The following is a 24159-nucleotide window of genomic DNA, read 5'->3' as shown; positions in this document are numbered from 1 at the left end:
GCCTTGAATAATTCTTCTGTCATTGGCATTTTCACAGTTCATTTAACTTTGGCCCGCTCCGCTTTTGTTGCTGTTTCTGCTTTTTGGCCCTCGGCGGGCAGGACTACGTTTTTGGAGCTTCTGTTGCCAACCGGACTGGTAATCAGCATTCGGCTGAGGATTTTTTCAGTTGCGGTCTCCAATTCGGTTGTTGGTTTTTGGCGGCCACAATCTGATAGTTTTCCATTTGGTTAAATGTTCGTCATCAACCTGAGCCAATCACTTCTGTCTGGGTCAATAACGATTCTTAGTAGAGGGAATTGGTAAAGGAATTGTGAACAATTTGGTTTCTCATAAATGACTTGTTTGGAAGATAATATTTATTTTAATTAAATAAGTTGAGTATACATATTAAAATATATAGCACAACAGCGAATGTCTACGCTATTTCATAATTCTTATTTTAATTTGTTGTCAAACATAATCTTCTAAAACGTTCGTAAGAATATGTTTTATTAAATTTATATTTTTAAAAAAACATCCTAAAATTCGACAAAATCTATACGACAAAATATTTTAAAAGTTTTTTTTAACAGAGATTTATGTACAACTTTTTTTTTTAGTCAAATTAAAATCGTCACAAAGAACACAATTTGTAAAAGTATACCCTTGGATTGTACTTAATAGCAGATTAATAAAAGAATATCTAAGCTAAAAATCAAAATGATTTGTAAATCCACGCGCCATCACTCGAAAGCTTTCCTCAAACCGCTTGCAAGCAGTGCAAAGCTCCCAGTAAGCAGTTCACTATATTATAGCCCCATTGGCCGATCCCAAAAAAAGCAAAAACAACCGAAACAGCTGACAGAAACTTGCGATTCTGCTTCTGCATTTCGGCTTTGGCGCCCCGCGTTTGTTGTTTTGCTTATTATTCTGCGTTCTTCGCTCGCTGCGCGAATACTGAATTCTGAACACTGAGACTGTGCCCGGCGCTCAAAAAATCTTTCCCATAACTTTCGGCATTTCCACGTGAATTCTAACGGCCAAAGCACAAATCAAAATTATATGTTTTTATATTTTTTGAGAATTATTTAAGTGTCATAAAGAGAGAGTGATAAGTCTTTCTAAATGTTAAATAGTTAAGCAATGCATAAACAAATGGTGGCATTTATTAGATGAAAATGCATAAAGACTTGGCTAAAAATAAAACACGTAAAAAATCCTACATCATCGCTGCTCTGGTTGCTATATTGTGATATATCTGTGCACACAAATATTCAATAAGAAATCAAATCAAATTATTTTAAAATAAAAAAAATCAACGATAAAAACAATAATAAGCCTAGTTAGCTAAACAAATTGAACACTCACAAAGGTGCCATAAAAAAGCCTTAAGTAAAATAATTAAAAACAATAACTAGTACAAATCCTAGCAAATTTATAGATAAATCAATCAAATCTAAATAAACCAAATCAAACCTTTGGATCACAGTAAATATCTCGAACCGCGCCCCATTTTCAACGGTAATCAAACATAATGACAGTGGGCAGTCGGGAGGATCTCTTTGCCCAGGCGAAGCATATAGACGATACCGAACGTCTGATTGGCCGTGTTTTAGCTGGTGAGTGAATGAATCACCCTAATTCATATATATATATAGACTTTGAGCTATTTGGTACGGTATAGACTGGGCAAATATTGCAATAGAATGGAAACCCATCGACTTATTTAGATTAAGGACCGTTGCAAATTATTGTAGATCGCCTATTTGTTTTGAACTTTGGATTTCGTGGAAAATATAATAAAAAATGAAGAATCTTGTTAAATTTGAAACTTATTTATAGAGTAATTTTATAATAATTACAACCATTATTTATATTACACCCTCATCGTGGTAAACTCCCAATTTTTTTATACTTGCCCTATCTGCGCCCACGCTTTTGGTTTTTTTTCATCCACTAGCGCCAGCGAATTTCCCCTTCTCAATCCAAATGATTTCACTTTCTTTCTATCTTTCTATTGCCTCCATGTACTGTGTATATTTTTGGCGCTTCCTCTGCGGTCGTTGAACTCATTAACCTAAATTTTTCCTTTTGTGCAAAAACAAAAAGCAAACGCAACAATCCAGGCGAGGGGAAAAAGGGAGGCATGTCATGACGATAGCAAATCGCATTTGCTCGCCTCTTGAGTTTTTGTTATCTCTGCCGAGGGATTTTTCTACTACTTTCGGGCAATAAGAATTTTATTAGCATATTGAATGCCCATATCCTGGACTGAATATTTCATGGATGTGAAAATTGTGATTAACACTTGCAGCATAATTCAATTACATATTCATATTTAACATTTAAGAACCTGTTGTGTTAGTAAAATAAAAAAGATTAATTCTAAATAAATACTGTTTTACAAAAAGAGGCACAACAAAAAGATAAAACAATCTTCTGTGTCTTCTGAAATTAAGGTAAAATGGTTTTTGCATTAGGTCCTTACTAAGATCATCCCAAAAATGGGTTCCAATCAAAATCGGTTGGAGTTCGTTTGGACTTATAGTTCAATCACATTTCAATTTCTTGAATACTTCAGTCTATGAACAAACAGAATAACATTTACAAAATTATGCCACATTATCGTAAATTCAAAACAAATAATTTTATGTTGATAATAATATTCCCAGAAGGCAATTATGTATATGCTATGAAGGAGTGTTTCAAAGATCCCAAATATTCGGGTATTAGGAGCTCTTTTTCCAGGGCAGGACATTTAAACTTTTAGTATTTGATTAACTTTCCAAATTTTTTTTACTCATTTCCTAGTGTCTTAAGTTTTGAAGAGAGGGGTTGGTTCTTCTTTTTCCTTATTATTATTTATTTGCTTGATACACAAATATTTTCTTTAATTAGTTTACTATTATTGAGTATATTGATCATTTTCTAATATCTTAAAATTCCAAAGCGTGAACGTTTTGGGAGAGGGAGCCGATTCCACAAGCACCAATCAAACTGAAGCCGAAAGCAGCGAAAAAATCCGAACACTGCCGATGGGGAACGAAAGTAAAAGCACGACGGCGATATCAGCAATGTCTGTTGCTGGCGTTTCTGTTGGAAAATCTAGGCCAGGGACTCATGCGGTCGTTGAACTTGGCCAAATGTGCGGGCATATTGAACGGAGAAAGGGAAGCGGGGAGCCATGAAAGTGAATTTTGCTTTCAATTGATAGCGTTCATAGATGGCACGAAGATTGCGTCTGGAATTTAGTTTTTTAACCTTATGTAGCATATTTTATAACTGCTGCAAGTGAATGGCTTCGGTCTCTTACAACGGCCACATGCACGTGCCACAAGTATTTGGGCCATTTGCTGACATTTTGTGGCATTTGTTCTATTGAATTCACATATATTTTTTTGCCTTATGTGTGTTGCCAGTTAGAGATTTATGACTGACAATATTAGGTTTTTGCGTTCGAGCAAAACGCTTGGGTGACATATTTTTTGTGAGCAAATGGGATTGTCTTTTGATGTCTTGTATTTGTTTCAGTCTCTGTAAATATGCAAACTTTCGAAAATTAATATACTTCTAATCAATAATTTATGTTTTGTGGGATGTATACAAAATCACAATACACAATACACTATTACCTTTTAAAAAAGTGGATACACTTTTGTTATTTACTTCACATTTAATAAGAATTGTGATAGTTCTTACAATACTAAGACTCTTTGGCTCCTATGAATCTAGTTTATTTTAAATTTTTATTCATATTTCTTTTTGTTCTTTTTTTGCTGAGCCGCCTGGCTGGCGATTAGATAAGCGGACGGACAGTCGCCAGAATTATAAAAGAACCCGATAGCGACGCAGTTAATTCGCGTTCCTTATAGAATTGTTTTTCCTCTCCAAACTACTTGAAATGGTCGAAAAGTTTAGAGAGTTGGTATACGCTTATTAATTACATTTTTTTTCTGGGCCTTACACTAAGTAATTCTTACAACTAAGACTAAAGCGGGAAAAACAGGTAAACAATTGGCTCGTTTTTCCTCCGTTTTCCCCAAACTTCCTCTCTCTTATTTCCTCTATGATTCTCTCTGATTTTTCGCTTATCGCACTCCCTCTCTATGTTTTCGCTCTGGGGTTCTAGGCATTGTGGCTTTGGCCTTGGAATTGCCACAACGTTCATTGACCTGCCTCAGCTCGGGTTTGTTTTTTCATTGCTGCCCCTATCTGTAACTATGTTGGTGTGTCTGTATGTGTGTGTGTGTGTGGTTGTTGTGCGCCTGTGTGTTTATTTCTATTATCGCCATAGTCGATGTACGCGGCGATATGATGCCAGCCATATGACCTAATAAATTTCTTGTTATTTTGCTTTTATTTTTCACTCTGCTAACATTTGTGTTTGCTGGGGAGGGGGGTGTCAAGGGTACAATGTGGCTAGAATTTCATCTTGGGACTTCATTTCGTACTGGTTTATAGGATTCTTTTTGCAAACACTGCGTATACTTGATATGGATCAGATTTTTGATTGTTTATACTATTCGGTACTGGTTTATGGGATTCGTTTTGCAAACAGTGGGTAGCTAAATCTGGATTAGATTTTTGACTTGTTTATAACAATAATTATAACTCTTATAGTGCCAATTTCAACTGTGTGGTATTGCTTTATAGGCTTCGCTATGATTAGGATAATCTTTGGCTTGTTTATAACAATTTCTTGTAAACATAAAATCTTACGTTCCTCAGTTTGTGTGAGGTTGCTTGAATTATTTAAAACTACAGGATATAACTTGATTGATTGGATTCCCCATTTCAGCTATTTATAAGCCGTTTCTAAATTTTTGTTTTTATTGTAATTTTTATTCGAATTAATTTTAATAATAAGTCACAATAAAATGATATAATTATCATTAATAATACCTATATAATAGTTTATATATATATAAATCTTGAAATGCGAAAACTGCTTAACATTTGTTTTGATATCCTTCCAAAGTGCAATCTTATACGTCGGTTGAGAAATTGCATTTGCCTGTCAACTGCAGCAGACAAATCAACATTTGGCGCTGAAACAGACAGAGAGCGAGTGAGAAAGGTATATATTGCGGGGAGTAAGACGAAAACCGCGTATTACTCATACGCAACGTGGCCACCACAGGCAGAGAGTGAGGGAGAGAGAGACTAAGAGAATGCCTCGCATTTTCGCTCTCCGACTGCAGTTTTCTGGGGTAAATGCATCAGTCGCCTTGGGCCAATGTCCGACCTTCAATTTGGCCTGGTTCTGGCGCCCAGTTGGGGGCTTAACCGCGGCATGGATGCTGCCACCGCCTCACCTCGATTCGCTCCTGTTCAAGTTGCTGTGCACCCACTGTGCGAGTACACAAATGCCCCTGAATGAAAATTTGTTTAACTGTTTTTATCGCTGGCCAAGAGTGAGCGGATGGCTTAAAAGTTAGCAGCTTTCCGGAGTGAAGGCTGAAAATCTGAAAATAGTGGGAAATGCTTGATTTATGTGGCGGTTGCATTGTAGATTAAAGATTAATGGGATTGTAAACATTTTCGGCGGTAGTAAATGATTATTAGGGGCTGCTCTTAATTGATTTAAATCAATGAAGCTTAGGAAAATTAGCTTTCCTTCTTTTATTTATTAAGTTGAATATGTTTTAATATGTTCAAGACATAATTTCTATTTTGTAATAGAACCTTATCATTCATAAGTTTTAGATATATGTTAAAAACTTTCTTTCTTTTTAAATAACTTTAAGGTTCATAAATGTATATATTCTCTTGAAAAATCTGTAAACTATTTTCAATTACTAATCAAATATTTATTTTACTTTCAGGTAAGTCAATTGCGATCGATCAATCACGCGTCTAATCCCTCCAATCCCGCCATGTAAGTTGTAGCAAATTAGCTAAGCGAAAACGAGGCTCAAGCTCGCAATATCAGCGCGATCGTTAGAATCGAGTCGAATGTCATTAGAGGTTCTTCACCTGGCCCCAGTGTTTCTAGTGGGCCACAACCTTGCCACCGCTGAAACTGAGTCAAATAACTCATAAAAATAAATGTGCGCGGCTACGGAATACGGTCCCGTGTCCGATTTGTGTGTTCGTTGGAGCCGCAGACCCACACGATTTGCATTTTGCAATTGAATCGAGAGAGAGGGGCTAGCGTTAACGCTGCGTTCTATGCAATAAATAAATTCAACATAATTTTTCTTAATGCCATTTTTTTTTGCTCTCCGCCGTCGACTTTTGCTTTGTGCGATCTGAACTCCGAGTTGAATGCACCAGCGGCATTGTGAAGCAATAGCCTCGATCTAAATTTACACACAGATACACACGCACACAGACGCAGCAGCTGCACTTACGGATTTTGTCATAGTTTTGCGAGCGAGTGTGCGTCTGTGTGATGAACTTGCACTCAATTTGTGTGCCACTCGCAAAGCTTCGAGCGGAAAGCTTTTCGTTAGGCAATGGCGAACGGAAACGGCAGCAAAAGAGCGAGAGAGAGCACAGCTTCGACTGCCTGTCCCCCTCTTTCATTTTTTTAAAACTAAAAGATTCACAAATTCCTTAAAACAGAAGAAAATTTAAAAAAAAAGACACAAAACTTATTCTTAGCTTGTTAAATGTATAACTACCAAATAAAACGGTTGCCAGTTTAAAACTGGAAAAAAATAAGCTATTAACAAAGATTTTGGAAATTAAAATTATTTTATTCTAAGTTCCAACTAACTATTTACTTAAAAAACATAATTCCTAAAGAACAGAATCTAAAACTTATTTTTCATCGGATTTTGTTTATAAGTTATGTATGTCGTGAAGCTTTCAGTATTTATAGTTCATAAAGATTATAAGAAAAAATATTCTTTTTTATGAATTTTTTAGAAAACAGAAAAAGAGTTTTCCAAACCATAAAAATCTCAATACATGAAAAGAAAAAGCTAGTTTTCTTAAAAACCGGATAAGTGGCAGCACAAAAGTGCTTCGGAAGCATAAGTAAATTACAAATCAAACCCAATATGTTCACATTTTCAAAGTGTTAAACACATATATCAATAATAATTTTAATTACAACCCACCAAACTAACAGCCAAAAACCGCCCACACCCACTGAACGTCTTTATCAATAGAATCTCAAAAATAGTAGACAAAACAGTCGCACAAATACGCAGAGAGAATTTTTAGAGGTTACTGCGAAGCGGGTCAGTTCAGTTCGTTCGCCCTGTCTCACAATGAGGCGTCGAATGGTGGTGGCAGGGAGGGGTTGCAACCTTGCTGTGCATTTTCATAGAGCCGCTCGCTATCGCGACGTGAGTTTGTGTCAGTATAGAGCGCCATATTGCCAAGCCAACTGCACGTGACCTCGTTGCATGTGGCGACTGTTTGCCCCAATCTCTTTCCCTCTCCCTCAGCGTGCATATTATATATTTTTTTTGTTCGCCTAGCCTAGCGCACAAATTGAAGTCGACAAACGTTTTTCGGTTTTCCTTCAAAAACTGCAATGACGTCAAAGAGCAACTGTAAATCCGAACGCGAGCTTTTTGCTATCTTCTACTTTAGTTATTCAAAAGTTGCAGTAATTAATTGTCTGCTTGAGGAAACAAACTTGTACTAATAATTGAAGCATTTTTAGTTTTTCATTGAACAAATATAATTTGGCTTTTGAATTTAACGAAAATGTTTGATTATCTTGTGGCGCCACCTGGCGGTTGTAGGTGGCAACATGTTAGTTCGAGAAAGCTCTTGGTTTCTGTTGCCGTCCGCTTGGGGCGCCAGTCGTATTCGTTTTAGCCTTTTAAAATTGAGTTGTTTTAATGTCAATGCATTAAAATTACTCTTATCATAATATTCTCACCTCACAGAAATTAATAAATTTATATTTTTTATCTTAAAAAAATAAATTATTAAAAGGATTTTCAAAGAAAAAAAGAATCATGGATTTCTAAGAAAATATGATTTAATATCACATCATGCTACCAAGAAATTTTAAGATATGGACACTTTAGGGACAGTTTTTGATCTAAGTATGTAGCTTCGAATTAACTTTATTTTGCTCTCTATTGACTTAGAGAGATGGCGATTAGGGAAAGTTTAGGGCAAGATGCTCCTCTTTCTATATTTTCAAGAGCATCGATTTTAAAATCAAGATGCTTTTCAAGCTAATTTTAGTTAGCCTTTTAGAATTCTAGAAATCTTTATTTAATATGCTTAGCTTTTCTATTCAACTGCGCAGCAATCAATTTAAGTGATCTCAAATTCTAATTGCTTTGATTGAGAAGGAGTTGCAAAACCCTTTAGTTGTTGTGAGTTATTTCAATTTATTTTGTAGGGTTGGATGAGAACTTTATGCGCATTGCAAATTCGTTTTGGTTTGAGCCCTTACACTTAAGTGATTCTCAATGCGATACGCTTTACCTTTGGCTCTCCTTCCACCCTTCTCTTTTTCTCCCTCCGCCCTCTTTATCCCCCGCTGAATATCTCTCTTTTTCGTGTGGCAGCTTTTCTCCTTTGGCTTCTTTCAAGGTTGTTCGGACATTGACATTTTCATTATTTGGTGTGTTCTTGTTTTTTTTGGTTACCAAAAAATTTTGGTTCTCGATTTTGCAGTGTCTTTTTCTTGTTCGTTTTTTGGTGCGTGTGTTCTTCTCCCTATGCTTCTTCTTCTGGTTCTTTGTGTTTTTTATTTTGTATTATTTTTTTTTTTATTTTGTTAATGTTGCCCGCATAAAATTTGAGTTGATCCAAAGCGGTTTGTTCAGTGGTCTTTCATTTCTCTTTCGTTTTTTTTCGGAGCTTCCTACAAAATGGCGCCCAACGTGCCACGAGCCACGTAACACCCCCGATAACCCCTTTTATATTTTCCAGGGCACTATTTGTTGGTAACTTATGTAGGGTAATTCGGCATTTTGAACACGTTCACTCCTTAGCCCTTGACTTTGAAATCGAGTTGGGTTGGGTTCGGTTTTGGTTTTTGGGTTTAAAGTCTCGGGATTTTGCTTGGATTGTGCGTTAGGTAGATATTTCGAAGATATTTCTAGCCGACTTCCTCCTTCTTTCATGCTGAAGTTCAAGTTCGTTTTACGCATTTTAAATGCTGCCTACGCTCGCGCCGTGTATAATCATTTGAATTCTCTTGTATTTGTTTTTGGATTTGCGCCCCTGAGGCAATTGTAATTGACACTTGAATATGCCAAGCCAGACGCACAGCTGAGCGTGAAAGAGGGGTGTTGGGGGGAAATTTGTATTTTGGCCCCTTGGCAACTGAGCCATGACATGGCCAAATCTAAGCGCTAAACCAAAAGTTACTTGAACTCTCCTAATTACGCGAATTACGATTGTCTAACTCAGCCGAGCCTCAAATATGACTCTGCGAAAATTCACATAATTTTTAATAGGCTTTTTGCCAGTTTGGAACCTTTAAACTAAAAACTTCAAAGCTGTGTTGGCCAAATGACATCACCAGTCATCAGTTCAGATTCTCTTAATCATATTAATCATGGTGAAAACACACGCACTCGCATAATTAGCAATAAAAGAAACCTAACAACTATCATTAGAACTGAAAGCCTAAACGAGATCCGCCAGCAGTTTTAGCAGCTTTTTGAAAGTTACTTGTGAAAGGGTGGCTTACCATAGCCAAAATTACTTGTATATTTTGGCTTGATCCTACAAAATATGGGTGAACTTTTCTAAAGAATGAGGTCTTTTATTACGTAGTCAAATTCTAAAAAAGGACAAAGGAGCTCTTAGATGACAGGTTCCCTTAAAAAATATAATGTTTTTTTAAAATAACAAGGTATTTTTCTTCAACAATGATATGGCAACATTTCTCACATCAGAAAATGCACTTGAAAACATTCTTTCCCATCTGAATTCGTTCAAAAACGAAAGCAAACAATCTCAGTGAAATGCCGATGCCCATTAACCCATTTCACTTGACCAAGACGCTAGCCAAATAAAGAAAGCAGGCCATGGCCACGTTACATAACTACAAAATAGACGAAGAAAGTAGCAAAGACAGAAAGAGCGAAAGAAATAGTGTAAAAAGGAAAACAGAGAGATTGTGAAGGAAAAGAAAGCACTTACTGGGATCTCAACTTTTGATTTCAGCATCAGCTAAGAAGAACGTGTAGTGTATTTGCTTAGCTTTTTAGTTTTAAGGTGTTACTTCTGTTTTTCTGAGGAGTAAATGGGATAGCAATAAAGGGATGAGGTAACCGAATAAGAACAGACAAAAAAGAAAAAGTTGATCAACAACTTTCCGTTTTTTGTTTTGTGCCACTAAACATTATAAACATAATTTGAATTGGAGTTGGAAAAGAACGTGAATTCAAACTGGAAAAGAGATCGTGATAGGAAATGATTCCAGCCACCATTTAAATTTGACCTTCCCAGCGAGTTTTGACCCTTGCCTTTGCCAAATTATGGTTTGGCCTTTGCCTCTGCGCTTCGATCATCGACAGAAGTTTTGTTTGAACAAGTTTCCAGCAAATTATTTCGTTAATCAACGAGAGTCGAAACTGGTTCTTTGAACATAAGATCATCAGAGATCATTTTGAGCCTCAAACAAATCAAGTTGATACGTTTTAACACCCGCACATGTTTCAAATCGTTTTGAATTATTTCCTACTCTCCAGCTACGGAAGTGTAACGACTTAAGAACAATGTTTGCTAAAGATAAACTCTAAAAAACTTTATATTTTGAAAAAAGCGTTATGCTTCTTACTTCAATAATTTATAAATGAATCTGATTCTAATAAAATTAACGTTTGGTTAATATCTCTAAACGGTTTCGGGTTGAGAGTAAATTAAATATTGATTTAACATAGTAATCGATCTATCCGAAAGGGTATTTGAGTTTCGAATATATAAGAACGTTCCTAATCTTATTTTGTGATCCGGGGGTTTTTGTACCTTCATTTCCATTTGATTCCCTACTTGGGCTCGATCCCTCTTTCCCTCTCTTTTTTTCCTTCCATCCCGCTTCCTCAAAGTACCTCATTCCAAAATCGTTCTAGTTTCATTAAAACGCCACATAAAGAGAGCAAGCGAGAGAGCGATCGTTGCCAGTGTGCGTGTAAGTGATCTTTTCGCGGCCCTGAGAGTGTATTGGTGCTCGGGTTCTCTGCCGCGTCGCTGCCCGCACTTCGTGTTTCGTTTTATTTGTTGTTTCACTTCATTTCGTTTCCCATTGTATTGTGCGTGTGCGTAGCAAGTTTACTGACCTTGAACTTCGAAATAATTTTCTGTATATGTACACCGAAAATGAGACCAGCTCGCACACACGCATACATACATATGTTGATATGCACCCAAAAAAATACTCAAACACGCATTTTAAAATAGAGATCTACATTTTTTTTGGCTTGCTCGAAACAATTGTTGTACTCGCACTTAAAAGCAGAACTTTGTCCGTCTGAACATTTTCATTGTTTTTCTGGTGAAGTGAACTCGGCAAACGCACACACGCCATTTGTACATATCTCGGTAGCTAAAAATAAGCAAATGTATCCTATGGATACTGCGATTACCCATTTGCCCCCGCAGCGCCATCTGTCGGAGCCCATCCGCCATTACCCAAAACCGATTTTAGTTAACCTTCAATGCTGGCAGTATGTCCGCTTATCGACGATTTACAAACGATTTTGTTCTCAAAATGAAATTTACTTGAAAATTTATACAGGAAAAAAGATTACGAACATTTGATATGAAATTTCAGTGCAGCCCCTTTATACTCCTTTTATTTTAGGAATAATACCACAAAATATATTAACACAATATAATATTATTAATCGCTTAAACCTTTCAGGTTATATCAAGTTGTTTTTTGGGTCTGGATTTAATTAATGGACAATCTAATTAAGTCCTGTAAATGGTAAAAGTAAATGGAATCATTTAATTTATGAATAATGAATGAACAAATAATAAATCAATTTCGTTCTTCAAGTAAAAAAAAAAAAAAACACAAAATAGTTTACCCACCTAGGACGCACATAATTCTAAATACTGGCCGATATTAGCCCCTATGCTAACGATTATGTTACCAATTTCGTTCACGTGCATTTCAATGATAAGATAAGGTTCCGCCTATTTTACCTGTTGGAAGTTAACTGGGCTCGCTGAACTCTAGCAAGGGCTTTTTGCGCACTTGACTTTTTTGTCAGAAGGGAAAAAACTACACCCGAAAAAACACGGAAGTGTTCTTAAACAGGGAGTGGGGAGGTTAGCCCTTCGAATAAGTTTGATTAGAGCGTGTTTTTATTACCCTTACATTGTTGTAAGCGATATTTGTTGTCTAATTTGGCTTATAATTTTTTCTTCACTTCTTTCCCTTCCAGGTGAGTGATACGAACCCCGAATTTGAACGCTTACCTTTTGTGGTGAATCGAGGAACTCATTTGGTATGCCAACGAATCCGAGAAGTGGTCGGAGGTATCATTAATTTCTTTTGCCACAGGTGCCTGTGGGCCACTTACCGTTCTATTCTGATTGGAAATGTCTGGGATCTATGTGAGCCAGTTTTTCTAAGTGCGTTAGGTTATGGTTCTTGAGTTCTGAGTTTTGAGGCAGGTAGAAGACAGTAGGCGTAGCCCCGAAAAGGTTCTCCATGGGCTTGGTTGATGAATGAACTGTCAGTCGATAGCCTTGTCGTAATTTAGCCTTATGCCTTATTTTTGTATTTTTATTGGTACCTGTTGTTGGACTGCTCCACAGAATATACAAGTATTGTAAGTTGAATTTATGTGGGTTTGGGAACTATCATAAAAATACTTAGTCTATTAGAATCAAGAAAAGCAAACAAAAACATAAAACATTTCGAAATAGTTGGAAAACAAATATAAATACAAAATGTTATAAATATTACTTAATTTACTACGCATTTTAAATTTTGCAACTTAATAAGAATTACAGTCCCTTCAAAATGATCACAAAAAATTCCACTCCTCAGTAATTTAAAAAAAAATCAACTGAAAAAGAACAAAAGAAAAGAGAAAAAATGGCGTTGGGCAAAAAATCAGAAACGCAAAAAACAGATCGAATCAACCAGAAAAAGAAAAGGTAAGGTGAAGAAAAACAACCATTATGGGGAAAAGGTAGAAATAATATGACCAAGTGACTCGGAATTTGACTCGGACTCGGACTTGGTTTCGGTCGATGCCACGAATCTAGGTTATTACGCCGAAAATAATTAAAAATACAATAAACCCGGGGCTGTGGAAAAAAGAACGAATGGAGGCCGAAAGAGACTCCCTGAATTTTCGTAAATCATGCAAAAATGTTACAAAAGAAGATCCTCCCCTTGCGCGCTTAGTCCGCCTCCTGCGTAAACGCTTTCTTGGCTGCCTCGTCTTTGTCTTGGCCAAAAATTATTCATACCTCTTACACGTGTTTCAAGTTCATTGCCAAATTTCGGCACGACCACATTCGGCGGCCAAAAAGAGATAGCCATAATGTGAAATATAGAGAGGGAAATATAGCACTTGGTACAGAAATTTTTGTTGGCGGTTTCTTTTCTGCCCGGTTTTCGCTTTTCTGGTTTGGCTTATAACTCCATCAAGCTGAATTGGCCGAAAGCGTTTTCTGCTCCCCGCTACTGACTGACTGACTGACCGAGCTAGGGAAACTGCTGATTTGGCAAGAAGATACATTTTCATGTCTTTCAACATCAGGTGGCTTATGTAGATTTGGCAGTCTAAGAATGGGTTGGTTGCTGCTCTAAGCCGAAAACGATTGGGTTAGGCAATATATGTAAGTCGAGCAAAAGATTTAAGATTCAAGAAAAGCATATGGAAATAAATATCTTCAACATGTTGGAAAAAAAAACGATCCAAGTTTCGATTTGCTGGACAATCTTTATTAATTAAAACATATGTATAAAAATGATGTATTAGAAAATTATAAATATTTTTTTAAATGCTGTCCAGTATTAACCTTATTTTCGGTTCTTATTATAGAGCGCGTATTGTATCTGAATTTAAAGTTTTGCAAATAGATTGTTAAGTTATGAATTTTAATAGAAACATTTTAGAAAATTATATAAAAATATTTACCAATTCAACTTCAGTTTTATTTAGCGATTTAAAATATTGGTCAACTTATGTGTTGTATAATTTGGATTTTGCCTAAAACAATGATTTTTATTAAGTGGTTTTATTGTGATTGAATTTTAAGCTTGGTAATACATTTACAAAGATAAGGAACGTATTTCTCATTGATAACAAATCGAGGATCATAAATTGATACACAATTTCTCCCACACTTTCCTCTCTTAATTTCCATTTCCACTTCCTTTCTCTCGTTGAACTCGCCGACCTGCTTGCGGCGATCTCCTTTTTTCCATATTTGACTATTTAAAGGCTTGTCTCGGTGTAAAAACCACACAGAATCCCACGCCTCGAGTGACGCATATTATTTCTCCTTCGTTTTTGTTTTGTGTTGTGCAGCCGCCTGTTTGTTTGTTTGTTTGTCCCACCAACGTCATCGCCACTGCCCACCAAATCCGGCATTCACTTTGGAACCGCTGCGACCCCCTAAAACCCCCCGATCACCGCCTCCACTTCGCAAAACCACTCGATCTGCAGCCTCGTTGCGATCATTGCACTTTGCGTCTGCGGTCGTCGTGTTGCAAATTGTTTGTTGTGTTGACTGCGAAAAAAGAAACCAGTTTCTCTGGAGTTTTGAACTCGCCAAACTGGAAACGATCGTGGAGCGATCTTCGTGTTGCAAGTTGCAGCGGATCGGCATTGGATCGGCATCGTCTGTCTTTCTCTGGTCGGTCAATGGTTCTCTGGTTCATTGCCATTGCGCTGGGGGTAACTAACCCAGCAACGATGCATACCACACCATACACCATACACCATACACCATACACAAACAGCAACAACAAGTTTTTGCAGCGTCATTTTGCCAACAACGTTGTCGTTGTTCGGCTGGCATCTTGTTAACTGAAGCAAGGACGTTGTCGTCGTCGGAAAAAGTATTGGTATTGAGTTGAGTTAGTTGTGTTGAGTCTTAAGTGGTATGCAGTAGCCTATACTAGTATGTATAGTATGCCGCTGGGCCATTCACTCGCACAATCGCCCATGTGCGAAAAGAAAATCAAATAAAATAGGATGACTAAACGATAGATAAATACTCCATGGAGGAGTTGGAGTTGTTGCTTATAGCCAATCCTCTTGGTTCGTTGACTTACAAATGGCTGTCCGACCGTTCGCGTTGTTATTGTGGCTTGTGAGTTGTTGATTGCAGTTAGCTGTTTGTGTTTTTGTTTGTGTTTTTGTTTTGGCTTGGCGTAGAGAAAACACAGTTTTAGCCGCAGGGAAATTTGAAAACTGCACGAGTGAAGATGAAAATTGCTGAAGAAAAGGTTAAAAGGAGTTTTTTTTTTTTAATGGATTTGCGTTTAAAACTTAAACACTTATTTTAATAATGCAAGAAACGGAAACTGGGGATAGAGGTTGACTACCTCTTTGAGGAGCTTAATATCCTATGTGGCTGTTGTGTCTTTTGGCACAAGATCCCTAAAAGTAGAGTTTTAAGTTGACACTTATCACATTCGTTTATTAATCCCATTGCACATCAGATTAACCAAGGAATTTAATTTACCGATATACATATACTCATCTCTGCAATCACTTTCAGTTAAAGCTGAACTCGTAGAATGTCAACAACCTGCTCGACTTCCCATTGTGACTCAATGCGAGATCGGTTCGTGAACTTCTCCACACGAAAACTGTGTCGATCGACTCATTTTACTCACTCAAGTTGTCACTGAACTTGGCAAACATTTCAAAAGACATTCCCAGAATCGAAATTTGCCTGCGAAACTTAGTCGGACATTAATCAGAAGAAAATACCCCCCACAAGTGTAATTATCGCTATGACTTACATTTATTCTTGATTCAAATTGTGGCCCGTCACGATTATACAATCAGCAATATGTCATTAGCCACTAATATGTCTGTATTTGGATCGGAATTCGTCAGCAGTTTCAACCGCCAACTGGCGAATGAAATTTCATGAGTTACCCAAGAGGCAATTGACCCGGGCCGGGAAAATATACAATCACAATCCTGATGACATTCACCCCGTTTACGAATCCGCAACATGTGCAAAACAGGCGAAAGAGAGCAGTGCTAAAGAGCAAACAACAATCGCCGACTGCAATTCGAAAACAAACAGAGAAAGTCCATGGGCGGAGATTTTTTGCCGGGGAGAATGAAAGGGGAAACTTTAATTAATGAACATCGATCAAATTTAAATTATTCGAAAATAGCATGTTTGATGGGCAAAAATAAAGGAAACTTGTAGAGATAAAACTAACATAATGCATATATTACATATCATTAGCCTTGCTCAAGAAAGTACATAATTTATATAAAAATCTTTGGCTTTTTTTTTAAATTCTTTTATTGGTTTTATTAAGTTACTATATTAAGAAGAGTTTGTTCATTAGTTTTATCATAGTCTTTTAATTAATATAAGGAATCAGGAATAACGTGGAAGACTTCTTTTAAAATGGTAAACCCTTTACCACGCCACTGATTCTCCCAAACCCCATGAGACTGCACTTCACTTACATTTCGCTTTATCTGGTGGATTCGTCAATTTTTTAACTGTGACGTTTTGCAATACAAATCTTGTCGGTTACTTAAACGCTTTCCGTGTTGTTCTGAATGCAAAAAAAACAAAAATAAAGTGCAGGAGAGGGATAAAATAATGCGTCCGAAAAAGAAACAAAAGATTCTTTTGAACTTGTTGCGTCGCCTTTGGAGATCATTGTTTTTGCGTCTTTTTTTGCGTTGATGATAATGATATATAATGCATATAAAGGAAGCAATATTTTGGGAATTAACTTGGCTTTGTTGTTTGTTTGTTACTCCTGGCCTCGTTTGTTTTTGAAGAAGGTTCTTTTTGCTTGGGAGGGGCAAACACGCGTTTTTAATTGGGTTGCCAAAAGCGCTGCTTCGGCGATAAGATCAAAATTGCATCCGCTTATATATATTATCCAGAGAATGCAGCTGTTTTTTGGTCCTGTCTGAATAAGTAGACAAGATGAAAATAATTGACAATTAATGGGTTCTAAAAAGTATTTCAAAGCAAACTCAGAGGACTAGATAAAGATGTCAGTTTTATTAAACTCATTCAATAACTAAGAAGTTTATTTGCTTGTTTAAGGATATAATGTCTTCATTTTCAATATTTATTTGGCTATTATGAAATAAGTAGGAATTTAAAATAAGCAGCACTGACATAGTTTGCTGGCGAAAACAATATTCTTAATTACTCGCCTGAGGGCAAAAATTTGCCTCTAAATATTTTGCGCAGTTTTTAAAGCCTCTCTAGCTAAATACCGTTAATGGACAATTCTTCTTCATGCTTCCCCTTTTTGGCCAAATTTTGTTTACGAACGATTTGAGCGTGGAACGACAACAGTCAACAGTCAAGAAGCAACAGGCATAATAATTCCCAAATACCGAAGACGGCGGCCGTCAAAACAACAATAAAAGAATACACCATTACATAAGCCCCATTCCCAAAACTATTCCCAAAAAAAAAAGTAGAAAGTCATTAAGTAAGCAAAGTGCCGCGAAAAGAGAAACAGAAACCGGAAAAAAGAAAGAACGAAAGAACGAAAAAAATCAAAAGTTGTAAACAAATATGAGCGTAAAAGAAAACGAAAATCAAGGGGGGAGATGATGTAAAAGGGGTACTGCACCCCGCCCAATCTTCCAGGCCCCCTGTCTTCTTGATTCTTCTGGAATCTTCTGGCCGCCCGTGAACTTGTCCCAAATAAACAAAATTCCAAACGGTCTAAAATCGGTTGTGCAACCATGTTCGTCCCTCTCTCTCTTCCCACCTTTCTTCCCCTTTCATCGCCCTTTCTCTGCTCCGCCATTTTCGTATTGCGTAGTTTTCATTTTTTTTTTGTTGTTCTCCTTGTTTATACGCCAAAAAGGTGTCGATGTCAATGGGAATGGCTTAAAAGTAAGGGGTTTTACTGGGGGTTTTGGGGGGAATTTGGAGTCCAAGTTTATGTTATTGTCATATGATTTTTCCTAGAATTTTTAAGTTGAACAAGTTCTTTGACCAGATTGAGTCACTTTACCAGTGACCGTTTATAATGTGAAGTATATAATAAAATATTGCTCGCATTAAGTGATCGTGAAAAGGTTAGGAAAAGTACCAAAAAATTCCAGCTATTAAAACTTGTCATTTATAAAACTTACGATTTATAAAGAAATATTATAGAGCCATAAATTTGTAGAAAGTTGATGTTTTGGAATATGTAGCTTTAAGAAGTTTGCGTTTTTTATTAGGTATCCAAAGTATATTTTTATAAACTTGACCTTTAGTCAAACTGATTTCCCTTTTTACCAAATTTTTCATATTCTTTAATCCAATACAATGTAAATTTCCATGTTAATCAGGGATTGCAGATCTCGCTTTCCTTTCCACACCCACTTCAGCAACCTTCAGCAACAATTTCCTCTCCCTTTTTAGGATGCCACTTCAGCTGCATTTCTCTGTCGACAAGTCAGTCAACCCATCAATTCCTTTCCAGCTTTTTAACCGACTTTCACTGCCACCCACGGCATTTATATGACCTCCAAAAAAAAAACCCAAGAGAGTGCCGTGGATTTTTCCAGATTTTCCTGCGCCCCCCTTGTTTGCCAGTCAATGCACTCGGTGCATAAAGTTAATAAACTATAAATTACTATCAAAAAGCCATCGAAGAAATGCCGAAAAAAAAACTTTCACAACAAATTCAGCTGAGCCAATTTTGTGCCAATGTTCGTGCAACACGTGGAAAATGCACTTCAGCCACCCCACCTCCCGATAAGTTCAACTTCGACTCTGAACAACAGTTTCACTTTGTTTGGGTTGCTATGGGTTAAAGTCCTGCCATCGAGGTGTCAGTCAACTTTCATGGCTGTCGTTGCATGCTGCATGTTGCTAGTTGCTAGTGCCCGTTGCTAGTTGCAAGTTCCCAGTTGCAATTTGCTGCTGTGTATCACTAGCATAGTTGCCCACCAAACTCACTCGAATGCTCCACTGAGTTTTAGTACACTAAAAATAATATTTTACAAAATTAAGACAAAATCCAGCATAATTATTTTTGATTCTAAAATTGGCCATCAAAACCATGACATCAGTTAAAAATAGCCTCTAGTCCATAATTTAAAGATAGTTAATTTTTTTAATTTAAAAAAATTGCCTTTTTATAAAGTTAAAGTCAAGTCAAAGAAACATAAAATTGTAAAATTACATAAAATAATTAATTGAAAAATTAGTTTTTTTCTTTATGTGAAACCTTTTTGGAATTATCAACGCAGTTTATTTTACATAATATAAACAGATCAAAGATAACACATATAAAAATGTATTTTATCAGTTTTTTAATAGTCTTGTTCTTTTATTTCAGAATTTATGTTTTTAAATTAAAACCAAGTAAACTAAATTAAAAAATATATTTTTTCCCTGTGTAGAGTAGAGAGAGAGAGAGGGGTGTATTATTGCGGAGCGAGAGGGAGGGAGTGCAGCGACCTGCGATCGTCGACCGAGTCAACAACACTCACCGCATACTGAATCATGGATGGGAATCGCCAAAGGGGGTGCAGGTGGGGCGATCGTGGAAGGGGGTTTCTCTTTGACTTGGCAACGTCATCAGCTGACGTCTACCTCCCCCTTTTACCCCCTTCTTGCCCACTAAATTGCAGTTGCATACCAGTTTTTTTTCGCGCTATTTTGCATGCGATCGCTGGTTGAAAGGGGGCAACCGAATTGTGGAAAAGGGGGCAAAGGGGCCACATGTCTGTGTGTGTGTGTAGAAAGCGCCAATGCACTGCCGACTGCCATGCCATAGTATAACGAACTCTCTGAACAATCTCGACACTGGCCGTCGGTCGGGGTGTTTGACTTCTGTGCCTGGCACCACACCGATTTAAAGTCCAGGGGAAGTCGCGGGCACCGGGGAGAACGACCTGGGGACTAACCAGGTAATTGGTGGGGGAAGATCACCCATTCATGTGTACAGTTAGTGGATAGAAGAAATCATTGCTTACCTGCAGGCACTTGCAGAGTGTTTGAATTGCTTCTTTAATTTCAGTTGGACAGACCACCTTGAAAATGTACTCAAATGATCTGTTGCGCCATCTTTTAAGTTATTTTTGTAGAACAAGATTTTCTTACTTGGCCAAAAAAGTTTAAAGATCCTTCGCCTTTTTCTAATGTTTTATAAGTTCAGTTTTCTACTGTACTGATTACATGAAGGATTGGTGCTTTTAATGACACATAGGTATACAGTTTAGTTTTGTTATTATATAAAGCTTACTTACTCTAGTTATTTTATTAAGCTTAAACATGCTTAAACCACAGATGTTCTGCTCTACAGCAACTTTCGGTATCAATATTCCTTGCATTGTTGAGCTAAACCCACTGCCTCACTAATCGCTGATTTGCTGATCAACTTGTCATCCTTCATTTTCTGCGATCAGCGAACCCCTTAACCAGCCTTGACTTTATGTGATAATTGTCGGATTCGAATTTCCAACTACTCGACCTCAAAAGCCCCAAGGGTCTCACGACCTCTCTACTCTTCCTGCTTGGCTATAATCTAATCAGAAACCAGAAGCGCTCAGCTCGGCGATCGATTTGCCACCTGATTCTCGCCATATCATACCATGTTCTACTGACCGCCAGATCGTACATTAAACTTCACTTCCTTGTGTTTACGAGGGGAGGGGGGCACTGGCGCTCATCGCTTCGCATTCATAAATTATCAGTCAGCAGGCGCAAGAAAAAAAAATACGAAAAAATTATGCTAAACACGTTTAAAAAGCGTATGTGCTTGTGCTCAAACAGGTTTCATATTCCCCGACGATCCGCAGACCAATTTCGGGTCTTATGCGTACACTCTTCCAGGCCCCAGTTTCTTATTATATATATATATATTTTTTTTTTGTCTCACTAATTATTATGCTAAGGCCAAAAAGCCGAGAGACAGCCAAAAGGGTTGCGAATTTTCGAAAGAAACGAGAAGTGAGAAGACGCGGCGGCGAAAAACGCACAATTCTACAGAAGACAGAAGACAAGTCTTCGGTTAATGGAGGTCATTCACTTTCGCACGAATTGTTTCTTCAGCGGAGTCAAGTCCAAGTCCAAGTTTCATCTTACCCGGCATATATCGCATAATCTTATTACGTTGCCAAATATACATCGGTTTATATACATTCTGTGTGCCTGACTTTTGATTTTCGTTGTTCTTCGGTTCGGTTCGATTCGGTTTGTTTTCTTTTCGCATTTTTTTTTTTTGCTTTCTGTATGTTATTTTTATGGCTTTTCTGCACTTATTACCGACTGAGATATCAATCTGTTTGAGCTGTTTTTTATGTCGTGGTCTGCGGCAGCTGTCAGCCTATTGACCAAAAAGTGGTTTGATCAAATAATGCGGTTTGATCGGTTTCCTTTCGGCTCGTTGGCTCTCCCCAATTCGATTTGGTCAAGTGGCGAAAGCTTAGCGCCCAAAGAAAAGAGAATCGTTATAGAAAGATCTTTTGTCTTTATGTCTTACCAATCTGTAGAGAACTGGTAGTAACGTTTTAAAGTTATAAGTTTATAAAATAATAAAAAGTCTTATTAGAACTTCAAGTCAGCATTAAGATATGTTACATGATTTATTTAAAAAAATAATTAAAATAGGACTTCCCGTTTTTTTTTATAACCTAAATTGATGAAACCAATCAGAAAGCTCTTGTTCCTCCATATTCGGATCCAAGTCATTCATAAATCATCTGCTGCAAGCATCATATTCTCCAGCCATCTTTTGCCATATTTAAACCCTCTGGTGGACCATTAGGCATCTGTGTATCTCTGTTACTAAGCATCCAAGTAACCAGCCCAATCAACTACCGTTCGAATCTATCTGTCTATCGGATGCAAAGCCATAATTCAAGGCCTGTTCAAGTGCTTATTACCGATCCGTTCAAGTGCAAAATGCCAATTAAACAGGAGTATTGGAAATTGCGGATAGATAGAGGCAGAGTGTAAAAAAAAACAAAGATAGGCCGGGTTAAAGTTTGTGTCTCTGGTATAATCATAGAAAGCACGTGCGGCAATTACCAATTTTTACAAAACATGGCCAAAAGTGCATTCAACTTGGCCAACTGCTCACATGCGTGGCCCGCGAAAGAGCGAGAGGCAGTGAGACAAGTCAATAAACTGCAGAGCTTATCAGACAAACTAAGCACGATCGCAGAAGGGGATTGGGGCAGAACTAAAACTGCAGCTGCGGAGTGCGAATCCAGAGTTGTTAGTATGACGCTTTTCCCACCAAAACTCAGCTTAAGGCCAAGAAATGGCTTGAAATTTAGTTTAGTTTGAGCTATATTTCTAAGTTTTTTACTTATTTCTGTATTAACTTTTATATTATAACGAAAAATTGGTTTTCTAAGCTTCCTTTTGAAAAGAAATGTTTTCCATATGGAAAATGGAAATACAATTAGGCTTCCTAAACATTTACTTTCCGAAATTCGAAGTCTAGAACTTATTTTGGTGTCTCGAGCTATGGAAGTTCGGCTGTATATTTATTCTTTTAGGCTGTATATAACTGAAAACACTTAATAATTTGATTTTAAGAAGAATGACACGAAATAACTAGTTGTTTGAAACCTTTAAAAAAAAAAAATACATACATACATAAATCGTCTAATCTAGTTATCAACACTTTATACGAACAACAGTTAAGTGTAAAAACAATTTTTAAAAAATTTGAATGACTCTTTATGATTAAGGATCACTTGAGGAAAACTTCAATCAAATAGATTGTATATGCTATGAATTTTCGAAAGCCACACTTTCTTGAGTTTGGAATTACTGGAGTGCGAATAACCCTCAATAACAGTTACAAAACTGTAAGCAGTCGTAAAGCCACCACCCCCCACCCACTCTCCCCCTTTTTGGTTCGGTGTGTGTGTGCGTATCTGTGTGTAGAGTCAATGCACGCAACTAGGCATAGATACAAATGCGAATGCGAAAGCCACGACGACCAGAGAAGAATGTGCAAGAAAAAAAAAATTGCACACAAGACGGTCGGAAAAGAGAAGGGGAGTGAAAGAGACGGACGGAGAGTGCATTGCACTGCCCGAAGGGTTAAAGACCCTCAATGAGCGATCCGATCCGATCCGCTGCGAGTGGAAAAATCCAAAGATCCACACACACACACACCAGCGAAAATCTGTGCAGCGGGAAAGCAAAAGTGCAGCCTCCCCATAGAAAGACAGAAAATAAAAGAAAAAAAGCAAAATGAAACGAAACGAACCTACATCAACATCGCAGGAAAGTGGATGCTACAAGGGGGGCATGGGGATCGTAGCAATCTCAGCCTCAGTGCAGTGGCTTTGAACTTCACACAGATTCAGCTCTCTCTTTCGCTCACACCATGCTCTATCTCTTTCCCTGGCACTCGTCGTGATGCCAATGCTGTCTGCTGTTATACCCTATAAATTTGGAGTATTTCTATTTTTCCCTTGGAGAATGTTCTTTACAATCATGTCCGGAAATGAGATGCTCGAATTCCAAATAATGTTGTCTACTTTATGGAGTTAACTAGAGCCAAATAAGTTGATTTTAGTAAATATAATATACTCTTTACTCCTTTTATTTTTAAAGGCTGCTGCTACGCATAATTTTAATTTTGTATTTAAACAAAAAAGCATTTTATAACAACTAAACCTAAAATTTAGATTAACTGTAACTCGTATTTATGATTTTATTAACAACATTCCACAAGGGTATTTCAATTGTCAATCTTTGAGATACAATTTGTCTTGTATTGCTGGTAGGTCTATCTACCGATGTTGGTCGCTTTGTGTGTGTCGGTTTTATATTTTTTTTCAATGTCGAGTTCACTTTTTAAAGCGGGGCATGAGCGTTGCTATTGGTATTGGGATAGATCATTGAACGTTCAATGCGCCTTGATTGAAGCGAGTCGAGGTTTGAGTTTGAGTTGAGTGATCATCGCCTCGCGTCGGATCGGATCGATCGGATCGCTCAAGTGGAGGCGTCTGCTTCAAGGCACTTTTGATTAATTCTCACTGCACTGCCCACCCCTCGCCGATAAGGGAATGCGTTTCCTGCCCTTGCATGTCAGCAGATAATAACAATGGGAAAAGGGCACTGGAAAATGAG

General features: G+C 37.4%; 2 protein-coding genes across 3 annotated transcripts in view; both read left to right on the top strand.

The window, feature by feature from the left end:
- The window catches only part of LOC128257326 (uncharacterized), a 150245-nt gene that overhangs the window by 52463 nt on the left and 73623 nt on the right, over positions 1-24159 (top strand). The gene's annotated exons all lie outside the window — the stretch shown is intronic.
- LOC128257316 (ecdysone-induced protein 75B, isoforms C/D) overlaps positions 1-24159 on the top strand; it is a 105175-nt gene that overhangs the window by 24853 nt on the left and 56163 nt on the right. The window contains exon 1 of one of the 2 annotated variants that reach the window (XM_052988278.1): positions 1391-1601. The exons of the other annotated variant lie outside the window; for it this stretch is intronic. Coding sequence (XP_052844238.1) covers positions 1517-1601 — 85 coding nt within the window. The 5' untranslated portion in view covers positions 1391-1516. Of the gene's footprint in view, positions 1-1390; positions 1602-24159 lie in introns of those variants that run through there. 2 annotated transcript variants of the gene reach the window in all.

Source organism: Drosophila gunungcola, assembly GCF_025200985.1.
Source record: "Drosophila gunungcola strain Sukarami chromosome 3L unlocalized genomic scaffold, Dgunungcola_SK_2 000002F, whole genome shotgun sequence".
Classification (NCBI taxonomy): domain Eukaryota; kingdom Metazoa; phylum Arthropoda; class Insecta; order Diptera; family Drosophilidae; genus Drosophila; species Drosophila gunungcola.
Note: the sequence above shows the minus strand (reverse complement) of the source record. Positions and strands in the feature narration are given on the sequence as shown.